This window comes from Anser cygnoides, chromosome 2 (genome assembly GCF_040182565.1).
Source record: "Anser cygnoides isolate HZ-2024a breed goose chromosome 2, Taihu_goose_T2T_genome, whole genome shotgun sequence".
NCBI classification, from domain to species: domain Eukaryota; kingdom Metazoa; phylum Chordata; class Aves; order Anseriformes; family Anatidae; genus Anser; species Anser cygnoides.
Genome location: NC_089874.1, coordinates 24,522,249 through 24,536,233, shown reverse-complemented (window position 1 = coordinate 24,536,233; position 13,985 = coordinate 24,522,249). Strand labels below are relative to the sequence as shown.

The following is a 13,985-nucleotide window of genomic DNA, read 5'->3' as shown; positions in this document are numbered from 1 at the left end:
ATGGTTATTCTTCAATGTCAGGGCCTTGAAGTATATACACAAACAAGATAAAGGGCTGGACTGTGCCTAGTTGTGAAAGATCAGTAACCAGAGAAAACTTCCTTGCATTCAGAAAGTTGAAGATATTATCTCCTGATTTGGGAGCACCGCATTCAATTATTGCACGGCTTTACAGTTTCTAAGGCAGTTTCTTTGTGACAAATTACTTAATATCTTTGTACCTCAATCCCCCCTCTATAAATGCAGTAACAGGCAGGACTTCACCTCAGAGAAGGTGAATAAATATATTCACCACTGGAATACAGTTACAGATAGAGGCTGTTGAAACTGTTCAGAAGAGTTCCTGTTGCTTTTCTCTTTGTAAACCTGAGAGGTGCAGAGTTCAGCACTTGTGGATTGCCACAGCCCTGTCCCTGACCGGCATACACCTGCATTGGGCAGAAAGATTTACAGCAGCTTCAGACTGCAGAGATTCATGGCTGCATTAATGGTAAGCCATTTTTAGACAATCTTTTCTCTCCATCTAAAATATTATTTAAATATATAGTTGCATACTTACAAAAGACATCCTGGTATATACTTTAGAATATATCCATAAAGCATTTACTTAACACTGTATAGTGATTGGCACAGAGATTTTCTAAAATACTTTCCTGTTGCAAAGGTCAATGTCCATGCCAACCTCGAATAGCAAGAAGTTATTTCACTGAAATTAGTAAGCGTATGCATCAAATCTGAAGTTTACGCACACATGTAAATCCTTCCAAGACCATTAATATTGTTCTTTAAAGTGTATCTTTCAGAGGTACTAAGCCAACAAGAGAAAGTATCTTTGTAATAATACCAACATGCATTTAAAAACAAAACACATTTTTCTTCATGTTTTAGGTTTCACACTTATCCCAACTATACTTAAAACAATTCTATTTTAAATGGGACATCTTTGCACCATCACATCTTCTACATACTAAATCGGGATGTTAAAAGTATATATAATATACATATATATATATATATTTAGATTAGATATTGCTGCTATTTGAAACATCCCAATAAAGAAAGAAAATCTCAAGTATGAATCAGTCTGTTCACATAATAAGTCTATAGTTGAATTATAAAGCCATGGGAATATGTTGACTATAACAGAAATATTTATACTTCCTTAACTACAGTTGTGCAAGCAACAGCACTCTAATATAGCACACAGATAAAGACTTACAATAGAAAAAAAAAAAAAGAAAAAAGAAAAGAAAAGAAAAAAAGAAAAGAAAAGAAAAGAAAAGAAAAGAAAAGAAAAGAAAAGAAAAGAAAAGAAAAGAAAAGAAAAGAAAAGAAAAGAAAAGAAAAGAAAAGAAAAGAAAAGAAAAGAAAAGAAAAGAAAAGAAAAGAAAAGAAAAGAAAAGAAAAGAAAAGAAAAGAAAAGAAAAGAAAAGAAAAGAAAAGAAAAGAAAAGAAAAGAAAAGAAAAGAAAAAGAAAAGAAAAAGAAAAGAAAAAAGAAAATCCTTTACATTCTGAATGTAAATGATACATAATTTGGGGGCACTAAATATTTTGTATTATAGTAGAACTGCACATATGGAGCACCAAACTCCGTGCATTGTTATTGTTTTCAGTCTTTCGATCCCTTCATTTATGCTGAAAAATTGCAAATCCTTTATGCATGGAACATTGCAAATGTGTAAATTTGAAGGGCTTTCTTAGAAATGAAAAAGCTCTGGCCTTCCTTGAATCAGTCTGTGGTGTGATCATAACTTGTGTCAGTTATGAAGTCTCGGAGATTGAGGAGTTGTTTTAAGCAAAATGGGCTTTGTTCCTTTTTGATATTTTAAGAAAACAGAAATTTCATGCAATGTTCTTAAAAGAAATGTGAGGTATCAGCTTTTAAAATTCGTATCTATTGTTGCCCTGATTCATACAGAGGAGATAATGCTAGGTCTAATTGCTGTTAAAATATGGAAAAACAGTCAGCTCGCTCCTGCAGAATGGATGGAATAGTGTGACAGTATCTATTCACATTACTCACGTATGTATATGCCCCCAAGCAAACACATTCACATCAGTATTAGTTTCCTTGTCCCTCTTTCCCAATCCAAATCTAATTGCCTGTGTTGTAATATAATTGCCTTTTCCAAGCTTTTGGATTTCATTAACCACTTTCAAAGAAACGATGAACTTGCAAGTTTGTTCCTTGTTAAAGGACAGAAAATAGATAATTTTATTAACTTTTTAAAATGAAAGCTGTGACTTTCAGGGAATTACATCATTCCAAGCAGCTAGACTGAGGTAGAGTCAAACACTGCAAGATGCCTGCAATGATCACGAGAACTGATAAAATTACTTTGAAATCTTCACAAAAACTAGGAGGTAGCCTCTTCTACAAAAGTCACCAAATTAGGCTTCAGTCTTAACTATACTTGCCAGGAAATTCTCTACAGACTGTTGAAAGTCAGTTGACTTAGGTAGGTGATGACACTCAACCTTCATGAAGGTCTGCACTGGCTTCAGTTCTGCCAGCGTTGTCTCCCTCATTACAGGAATCAGAAAGAACGCCTAACGAAGGACTCTGTAGTAATGCAGAAGAAGCTACATTGTCATGACAGTCACCTGGCACTGTAGAAATGAAGGTTCTGACTCAGCAGGTGTACATTTGATGCTATCACATCCAACAACAACTAGTTTTAGCAACGACCCTGGTACATTAAGAGATTTCTCCTTTCTCATTTAACCATAATTTCAAAAGTGTTGTTGTTGTTGTTTTTCAATGAAGTATGCCTTTCTGGTTCAGTCCAACATGTTGAACCAAATTGGGATGGGAAGGAGCAGACGTAGAAGGAATAACAGAGTGGCAAAGTGAGCATAAACCTAATTACATTTTGGGCAAACGACTGTGCTATGAATTTCAGAGCTGTACACACACACTAGTGTTAATAAATTATGGTATTGAAAAAGGATTTGGACTTTCACTCTACCAGTAACCATTTTTCCCTTTTAACAAGGATGCTCCTTCACCAAAATGTTTCATTTCTTCAACTTCAGTGGTGAACACTGAAGAGGAGATGCTTCAGACTCCTGCTGATTGAACTTCCTGGTAACCTCCTCTTTGAACTTCCTGGTAAACTACCAACAAGATAGCCAGTTGGTACCAACACTAAAATTTGGAATGAGTACCAGAAACAAACAAACAAACAAAAAATGGTAATGCTGTTGCAGCAAAGACTTAGCCCTCTTGAAAATAATAATAATAATGGTCAAAACAGGGTGGACAAAATTCTAAGATTTTTTTCCAGCAGACAAATTGTTGAAATAACTGCTTATCCTACTCATCCAACTGATAATGTGTATGCTTTCTTCAAATATAAAAGATGTTAATCACTCAAGACAGTGCTGCCCAAATATTCTGTCTGCAAAGAATCTTCATATGCTGAGAAATCTTCCAGTAAGTTTTACACAGATGGTTGGCTAGGCATTGGCTACTGGTTTAGTAGGCAACCTTTCTGGATTTTGAGCACAATACCTTTATATTTTTCTCCATCTGATACATGTGTGTCAAGTATCAGGAAACATTAAAAGGAAAAAAAAAAAAAAGGTGAATTCACATTGACTTTTTCAGTCAAAATAATTAAAATATACAACAGTATGGTTGTTAGCTCACAGAAATGCTCAGTTGGACCTTGCAACAGAGGATGACTATTTGGAAACAACATTCCATTCAAAGTTGATTAGAAACAGATTATTTAAAAGTCTCTTAACCTCTATAGTTGAACAAAGAAAATAAGATTCAAAACTGATGGTCTAAAGCAATTCTATAACATGTTTCAGTGAGTTCAATATTCTTGCCAATTGACATCCATCCCCAGGAATAAAACTGTATGCCCTGCAGTTTCTCCCTATTTACAGAAAGCTAGCAATTCAAAAAACATTCAAAGTTGAGAGACATGGGAAAGAACAATACTTTTACTATAATTAAAAAGGTTAAAGTCATTTTAAGTTATGATAACTTGAGGTTGGCATGAATCATATCCTTAAGAATAAAAAGCAATAAAATAAAATAATTTAAAAAAAAAGACTTACTTATTCCATGCTTGTCTAAGGTTTTTAGGGCTGTACTGTGTAAACCGTTCTGTAAAAAAAGAGAAGAGGCACATTCAATTATTTATCCTAAAATCAGGATTATTTTTTCAAAATTATTTATTTACTCTCAATTTTCATCATTTTTATGTAACTACTGCAGCTCAAGTCCCAAGACAGGGAAGGAAAAACAGCATAGGAGCAAATGTCACGTAAATACAAACAAAATACTTGCAAACAAACAAACAAACAAAACCAACAAAAACAAAAAAGCATTATGGCAAAAAACTCATTTACCACAACATCACCAGAAAAGGTAATGTTTACAGTTATTTTTCAAATACTTTTGACTGCTAGGGAAAAATAAATGCCTAAAATCTACAATTAATTTGTTTTTTCCTTATCACAAACACAATTCTCTGTGACCTCACTGTCACGTTTCCCAGGAGGTGTAAGAGTAAGTGGGGGTCTGTGTGACACTTAGGGAGGCACAAAACATGAGAGCTACATAAGAGTTCATTATCTAAAGAACATATAACAGATAATCAACAGAAGTAACAAAGTACATGGGGAGCTCATTTCATCAAACGTTCAGTTCTTAAGTTCAGATGTAAGCACTTTCCCTCCCAGATCTGAGAAGATGCTTGCTCTGCATTAGGACTCTTGTTGGCAGAGAATGATGCTATGAAAACTGCTCCAAAAATGAAGAGCTCATACTCCGTTAGTCCTTTGAACAGGACATATGTGCAACTCAGGAAGGAACAAATGTTATCTGGCTGGAAAAATATAAAAACATTTTCCACAAAGCCTGATCACACCAAAATCCTACCATGTAGACTGGTACTCACCCTGGCCATCTACCCTAGTGTGATGGCATTAGTTGCTGTGAAGAAATGCTAAATTTGCAAAGTCCTCCATAAAACCACAAAAATATTTAATTTTGTCTCCACTTCACTCATGAGAATGTCAGTAATAGATGTACTGTACAGTTATCCTATACTGAAACCAGGACAAACATTATGTTTACATGTATATGTACACACAGCTATAAATGTAAGATTTTTTTGGGGGGGTGGAGTTTGTGTGTGTGTTGAATTCCTGTATTTGTATACTTCACTTATGGCAATATAGTTGGTTTTAAAGATGCAACAAAGCAACAACCCATGGCATATTCAAAAACCTAGCATCGGTGCGGATGATTTTGCTTCTTATGCATATTTTCTTTTCTTTCTTTATCTAAAAACATGTATGCGAAAGCTTCAACTCTCATTGACTTTGTTATCAGAAGTTTTTGACAAATTGCAGACCTGCAGACTTTGAGGGCCACTACACATTTAAAAATGTTGTTGCTTTAATCATACTGATTCAGTTAAAGCAATGAAATCAGTCCATATTAGATACATCTGACAAGTGTACTGGGAAGTGGAAGCTACATCACCATAACCAGTTTAAACACTGATATAAAACGTAAATGTAATTTCTGTAATATTGTATCTAAATTTATGCAAATAGACTTAAGCATACTATTAAAGACTTTTAGGTATAGATGAACATATAAAACAAAAGTTTGAAAGGCTTTCAGTTTTTGTATTGCCAACAAAAAGTTGCTGCACTTGGAAAATATGCGACTATTATAGATGACCATTAAAGCAGCACCTAGTCAGCTTCCCTATGTTAATTTCACTATGAAGCAAAGAAAGTTCTTTAGTTAAAAAGAGGCAACTCTCAGTGACTCTCAGATGTACTGTCATTACACAGGACGTAACAAACTAAAACTATTTGGTTGAATCACACCTGAGGCATCCAGATTAGAACTATAGGAAATGCCAATTTTTTTTTTATCCCTGTTACACAATGCATCTACTACAGGTATGACAATTCCCAAGGGCAGATCTTTAAAGCAAATGATCAAAGTAGTCAAGATCATTACTAGATGCAACCACAATTCAGTACCAGTAATGTGGCATAGGAGTCAGTGCCTGTGACTGGGTTTACAGATCCTGGGTGTACAGGAGCACAAATAAAACCTCAGTACTGAATTACTTCTTCTGTGGTGAGTAGTTTAAGCATCATGATGGCATTGAGGACATGATCCAAACTTACAAGAGAGAGGGGTGTTGCAACTGAAATTTTATCTGTTGTTTACTGATTCAGCTTCTGCTCTCCAGAGAAGTCTGAGCTCCACTAAGGTCAACAGACGACTTACATTGGCCTCAGCAGGACCTGAACAAGCCCCTGAATTTAAGTTTACAAATGGGAATTACAAATGTATTTGTAATCAGATAAAATACATACCCATAAAAACTACAAGAAAATGAAGACATTCTATACTTTATAAGTAAATAGTCCAAACACAACACTGTGCATTCCTTTGCGACAAAGGACAGAAAAAGTACCTGCAGCTAGACAGCACTATTCCAATGAGGCTAAGATACACATGGGAGTTTGGCTAATAAGGGTGCAGAAAAGCGCTGGGTGGAAAGAGAATTGAACTGACCTGAAGCATTGCTGAAAAGCTAACCTAAATCTATGGAAAGACAGATCTTGATTTTACCCCTCATTTAGGTTTGGCCAGATACTAAGCTGGTTCAAACTGGCACAGCAACCCTGACTTCAACAGAGTTACATCCACTTAAACAGTTGAGAACTGTCATATCCAACATTATTTCTCCAAAGCACTGTCAGAAATTCTTTCTAATCAATTTAACCTATTTTCACTGTGAAACATGGTGTCAGCTACTTGGCCAAATTGCTATAAGGCCTTGATGTCCAAAGATCTGCTTCAGTTCTGCAAGAAAATGAAAAAAAGAACCTTGCTATGCCAGATGAGTTTTTACTAAAAAAGGGACACATTGGAATCAGTTATGTAAATGCTGCTATAAAGGACATGTGTAATCAAAACGTATAATCTCAAAGTGATCTTCCTTCTTCCTCTGCCTGCTGCCCTGCTCTAAACCTCTTTTTAAATAAGTATCTTTTTCATCATATTTATCAGGCAATCAGTAGAAGAACTAGGGGAAAAGCACAGTAAAGGTGAAGTCCTCTCTACTGAGAGACAAAGTTCAGTCCCAACTCCTTAATTTCAAACTCCATTCATTTGCCCTGTGACGGGAGGCCATGCTTCTCCTAACCACTGATGTGAACTCTTTTCCCTTTACTCCAAGCAGATTAGAGGATCCTCTCTAAATTCTGTACAAGGAAGGAAAACCCATGAATAAAATACATCTCTCATTTTTCTACACAAATTTTTGGTCATGCCTCCAACCAGAAGCTTGTTAACTTTCACAGACTAGATGGGACTACTGTGGGTAATTAAGCCAGTCTCGTGAACATCCCAGCTTTTAGTAGTTTTCTGAATTAATCCTTCTTCAGAGAATAAAAACCAGAATAACACAAACAGCTGATTTTGATTTTAGAGCTGTCAGAATTGAAAAGCTACAACAATCTTGTCCTCAATTTCTCCATCATGATCCATTTTTTTAAGTCCTGAATTGTGTCAACACAATATAATGTACCTACGAACACCAATCTGATAGTCAGAGGCAATGAAGAGGTAACATGACCTCCTCCTCACTTTTATCTGAGAAGCTCCTGTTTGTGTCCAATTAATGATAACTGGAATTCAGTCTCACAATTATATCTCTATGTTTTCCTCTGAGTTTCTTTCAGAGTGAACTACTCTCATGCATCAATATGGATGCTCCTGTTCTTTATTACTAGATAGATTTAATATAAACAAATCTAAAGCTACGCATATGTGACTGTGACTAACTGCATGAAATTATATTTTATAATATTTTCAAGCATATAGTTTTGGTATTTATTTTCCAAATGCTCCTGTTGATTTGACCATAAAAATTAGTAACATCAGCAGTACATCTTGACTGTTTGTGAGATCCTGTAATACTGCAGAACTACCTTGAATGCTCCTCCAAAAAAAAAAAAAGAGAGAAATCTCTGCCTTATGAAAAGTAGCAGCATAGGTGGTCCAAATCTCAGTCCAACCATATGGAAAGAACCCTGCGTAGCCAAAACTTACTACCGCTCCCACAAAACTGAAAGGCAAATGGGCACAAGCAAGAATTTCATACACATATTCATATCATCACTCACCCATCTAGCCATGCTTCAGTACATAAAAGTCACTGCCAAGTATGCAGAGCTCACCATCTTTATGTATATGCCCACTCTCTACATCTAGATTAAAGAAACCTGAAAAACTGTACATTTACAGATCAAGATTTGGTTTAAGGTATATTTGGAATCTTTATAGTCCAAACCTTTTCTGATTATTTTTATTAAATGTGCTTATTTTAAATTAAAACATTGGAAGACGGACATGGCAAGCTTATCTGAAATTTAAAGTAAAACTCATGATCTTAATTTACTTTACGCAAACACTTAAATAATTGCAAATCTTTTGGGAACAAATTCAGGAAACAAGCCTTGATCTTCTGAAATTTATCCCACATATATAGTTGTCAGCCTCACTAGCTACCATGTTCTCACTGTTACAGAGATTGCTATTCACTTGGATGTTGAATTTCACTAGTCAAAGGTGACTTTTCATTATGTGTAATGAAAGAAGGGAGACTTCACTTTTTGTTTAAATCTCGCAGCACCTATAGCTGTTTTACTGTTTGCTTCTTAGAAGACCAATTTAGCTAAATCTTGATTCAAGTGGTGTGTTCATAATCAAATGCTGTCTAAAGAGATCTCTACATAGGACCACATAAGTGAGCAAAAACACAGTATTAATATTCCTTACTGGAAAGAAGTACCAATCACACAATCTTCCTGTAGCATACCATTTACTCTTAAGATTTTAAAACAGCATAGACAAAGAGTAAGCTAGTGTACTACATCCACACCTCCAGAAGACCAGCCTCAGAGCCAACGGTCACTGTTCTGCGGGGCACCACAACTGACCCACTCAGAGATGGTGGGTACAGTTACACAAGGTACTCTTGTAGAGTTTATTCTACACAAGTTATTCTTCTGACTGTAAACAGATTTGATTTTTTAATTATTATTATTTATTAATATTATTATTATTCCAGACCTTATAGCATAGCTTACTCAATGCCTGTTGTGCCATGGAGGTTTTTACAATTCTGCCCCACAAAGAGGAGCATCAATGAAGCTACTGGAAGAAATAACTACAAAATGGAAGCAGAAGTGAGCAGCCAGAGGTAGGAGAGGGAAGAAGTTTCTTCAGCTGGTTTATGTGACAAGCCTGATGCATCAGAAAGTATGCCCTTAGAGCAACTGCTCTTAAATAGTACTCAGCTTGAAGACATAGAAAAGAAAAAAGAAAGCACGTGCCAGAAAGCTCATCTATTATACCCAGCTGTATTAACTAGTCTTAGAAACAGTGGCATTTCTACAAAGCTTGCCTCTTATTTCTTTTAGACAACTGCTCTACAGCAACTCTGTTATATATGCATTCTTGTGTGCCCACATATATACCTATACGCTCTCCACTGCAAACATCATTATCCGCCTGATAAATACGCTCCATCTGACAGCCTTGCATCAAGGACAGGTTCAAACAGAAGAGAATTTCAGCAGAACTCACTAGTGAGCTTATTAGCAGACCACGGAAGAATTACTGGTTTGCTGTGAGAATTGAAAAAATAAGCACTTGCATTTTAAGTAACATAAAATACCATTAGGTTTTATTCTCCTTTATCTGTCAGAAAAACACGTGAACTATTACACCTTTTGCACATTTGCCTTGAAAGAACCTAGAAGAGGTAAGAAGAGCTACATAAAGAATTAGAAGCAGACTGCATTTTGATTTTTAGCTCCTTTTTAACACTACTGATAATCAGCTTCTTGTCTAAACCAAAGAACTTAAAATACAGTTTGACTTCAAGGCATTTTTTATGTTGCTAATCAAAACATGCTGGCTAATATGCATTCCTTGATTAATGTTCTTCTCTATTTAAAACCAAATGTGATTAGCTTAAATGCAAATATTTAAACATCACTATAATTAATATTTTGAAAAGTCTAATGCACAATTTCTTTAAATGGGTTTTCTTTATATTTCTTTAAATTAAACGTCTAAAGTGACTGTCACTGTATTGTGATATGGAAGACTTAGATATGCTATTATTATTGAAGATTTGATCCTAAAAATATGAACATTATGTTAGCTTAAGACACAAAGACAAGCCTCCATGCTGACAAGCAAAATTTTCAAGCCCTATTTGCAGCACTAATTTGCAATTAGAATTTTTACTGAAGACCATTCAAAACTGGGTTTTTATCACAATAATTAGCTAAACTTTGCTTTTTTTGTATGTGAAACATCTTGAGAAAAATAACTTCAATTCCCTGACCTCCATTCCCATCGCTTCTCCTCTCCACCTCTCCCTTCCAACAGCTTTAGCAGAGCACATGTTGTGCAAAGAGGAAGGAGAGAAGCTATTTCTAGAATCTCTGCTAAACATGAACAGAAAATGTAATTTTATTAGCTAGCATTGTCTGAAGCACTGAACTACCTTACAGTGCCATATTAAATGGCTCTACCCTTTAGCAGTGCTCACACTGGCTCCCTTGCATATATACGAGTTACTTTAACTTTTCAGTTTGATGCAATTTTATTTAAAGACTGATGAAAAAAACTGACAACCTTGCTTCTCTTGGGTTGTGGATACCAGAGACTTGAGGAAACACTGTATATTACAGTTTTGCCAAAACTAAAAAAGGAAGGGAAAAAATTGAAATTAATTCTCCTTTTCAAATTCCTCTCTTAGTCAGGTACTCAAATTCCTCAAGACTACATCCATAGCAGCAAGTTAAATGTGCTTGGGACTGTTGTCTGGCCAAATTAAGACCCCTGTCCTGTGTCCATACAACCACAGCACACTCCCAATTCTGCCTTCCAATATATGTGTGAGGCATACTTCTTACTGGGAACTGTCCCCAGTCCATGCTGATTCTCAAAACATGCCTGGGAATTAATTATTTGGAAGTTGTCATGAGCTAAATGCACGCCAAAGACTGCTCTAACAGTTTAATAGTAGAGACTCCCAGTTTGCCTGGGAACACTTGTCATCAGTCTAGATGCAAACAGACAAGATATTGATTCAGTGTGTAACAAAATGTTGACAGCCTTTGGTGAAACTCTGTAGGAAAAACAGTTATGCAAGCTTGAAAAGCCATATGTGCTCACATACAGTATTTGCACGGATTTGTGTCAGAAGAGTTTATTCTCTCAATCCATCCCTATTCTAAATGAAAACTTAATCTTTGGTTGTCAATCAGCTGGGAAGATGCAGGTAGATAGATCGTATTTATAAACCAAATCTATATTTATTGATCATCTGTGAAGCAAAGCAGAATTCCTCAGTCAGAACACCAGCTCTGCAGTGGTTTTGTCAGGCACATACTCAGGATTTTTTTAATAAATCTACGAAGTACCTGTCAATTTCTGGCTGACTCCAAATTATGCAGTATTTCCTATGAATGTTGTTTTCCCTCCCTAGTTTCTTTCAGTCTTCTGCTGTCTCCTTAAGGAGAGTCTCTTTCTCTTAACTCTTTTCACCCTCATCTTATGGATTCTCTTTTGAAAAACAGTGCTTAGTGGATGTTTCCATTGTCTCATAAAAAGGTATTCCAGGTATATTACTTTAGGTTTTCAGGTATATCACTTTATATTACATCTGATAGTCTGTTGAACAATTGAGCTTCAGGCTCCCACTCCATCAGCCCATGATGAAATATTTAACTTTCTTTCACCTAGAAACAGCAATGTATGGAAGCTGAGGCACACTGAACATTGCAAACCATTCTCATATTTTCTCTACCTTGCTTGTTATCAAGTTATTTCTTCTCCTTGACAGTTAACATCTCTTAATGTCCACCATCACCTCATTTATCTTCTGTTCTGACCACATCTTACCTTCTCCCCCTTTGCTCATTGACAGTGTCTTCTGACAAATATCTATTTAACTTCCCAGGACAGAGGTTACACAGTGGCCATCCCAGACATTAATTGAGAATGTAGGAAAAGCAGAAACTTAAGTGCAGATGTTGATATGAAAGGCTTATCTTGCTCAATTATTTGGACAGGACTCTGAATCCAGGAGATATGTCTGGAGGATAAAGGAAGACTCCAAACTAAGAAAAATGGGAGATTTAATGAAGATGGAGAGAATAACACAGAAATGAGGACTACTCAGACATGAGACTGGTAAGGAAGGAGCTTACTTTGGAATACTGCTCTCTCTCTACTCATGCAGACATAGTAAATGCGTACTTCCATTTTGTTCTTGGAGACATTGCTCCAGCAATACAATCAGTGGTTGAATCTGTTTTAGAGCAGCAAATCTACATATTTATTAAAGTATTGTAACAAAATATTAACAGTGAAGATCTGTTCTCCAAGTCATGTGTCAGAGGACAATTTTTATCATTTAAAATCTCTCTGACCAATAACCTCTCACATAGGGCTTCTAAGCTGAATGAAGACTCAAGAATTTATTGAAACAAACTCAGAATCACAGAATCATTTAGGTTGGAAAAGACCTTCAAGATCATCAAGTCCAACTTTGTCATAATTTACTCAAACTGCCTTCTATTTGAGGGCGGATAAGTTATTTTCATAGTGAGCCTCAATGGCTGGGTTTCTTAATACACGAAGTCACATTCAAGATTATAGCAGTCATGACAGCTTCAAAGTGAATCACAGAAGTAACTTTTGACATATTTCAGGATTTTCAAATGCATTTTTTACATCATCCACGGAAGTAATTTACTAAGCAAGACGTGCGCATGTGTGTTTGTGTGCACATGAATATACACATTTGCAAACTGTGAGGACTGAGGCTGAGACACAGAGAAATCTCAAAGAATAGGCCAACTTTTAGAATTAACTATCCATATATTACTTTCAGTATTTGTGAGATGGACAACAATCAAAGATCTCAAAGCACACAGGTAAAATATAAGTTATTTTCCCATTTTGTTAATGGCAAAACAAATTACGGCCATTTTATTTTCACAGTTACAGGCTGTTAAAATTACTGAAGTTAGGAGTTTAGCTCATGTAGAGCTACCCACAGCTACCGTTAGAAATGCATCTGTAATTCAGCATCAGAAAAGTTCTTCCATATTAAGATGTCAGAGATCATCGTTTATGCACTGGCTGCTTCCCAGAATAATCAGACCTTTGGCCATTCTAGTGGAGAAGAGACTAATGCCATGTTTTTCAGTCATTACTTGTTTCTTCTAGTAAAATGTGATTAGTTCCCTGCAGCAGTGGAGTGCGTCCTATCAAATCACAGCATGAAAATTAGTTATTTAAATCTATGCAAACAAGAAATACAATGACATTTTGTTTCTGCTCTCATCAGTCTTCCCAACTCCACAGACAATTAATGTGCCCTGCCCGGTACTTTTTTTTTTCTTTTTTAAACCATAGTAACCATTAAGTATTAATACTTTCTGTTCAAATCCCATCCTTTTATGCTTACATAGGTCAGTTTATAGCACCAAAACCTTGCCTGAGTGGGTGTTGATATCACCAGTGCTGTCTTAAAACTCCCAGTCCACACAAAGACACATAAAGCACAAGAGTTATTTAACCACATATCACATATATTCAAATGCAGTAATTTTACAAATTTTAAAGAATAATGGAATTGATTCGAATTGGGTGAGACATTTCAGATTCCCTCCTGCACTCTGGAGCTAAGAAAAAGAAAAGATTAAGTTATCTTAAATGTACTAATCTAAAAATTAAATGAAAGCATTAACCTCCAATTTTTGCTCCAAAGAAGTCCGTCAGGAAAGAAGAGTCTTTCAGTCCTATACACTGAGAAAATTTTGTCTAGAGTGTAACAACAATCTCAGACCAACAAGAAGGGGATCATGGCCGGCTGAGCATCTGTGGATGGAGACAAGC

General features: G+C 35.8%; 1 protein-coding gene across 4 annotated transcripts in view; it reads right to left on the bottom strand.

Moving 5' to 3' along the window:
• CDK14 (cyclin dependent kinase 14) overlaps positions 1-13,985 on the bottom strand; it is a 328,969-nt gene that overhangs the window by 90,342 nt on the left and 224,642 nt on the right. For all 4 annotated transcript variants that reach the window (XM_066991698.1, XM_066991699.1, XM_013187015.3 and 1 more), the window contains one exon: positions 4,073-4,121. In XM_066991698.1, coding sequence (XP_066847799.1) covers positions 4,073-4,121 — 49 coding nt within the window. The remainder of the gene's footprint in view (positions 1-4,072; positions 4,122-13,985) is intronic.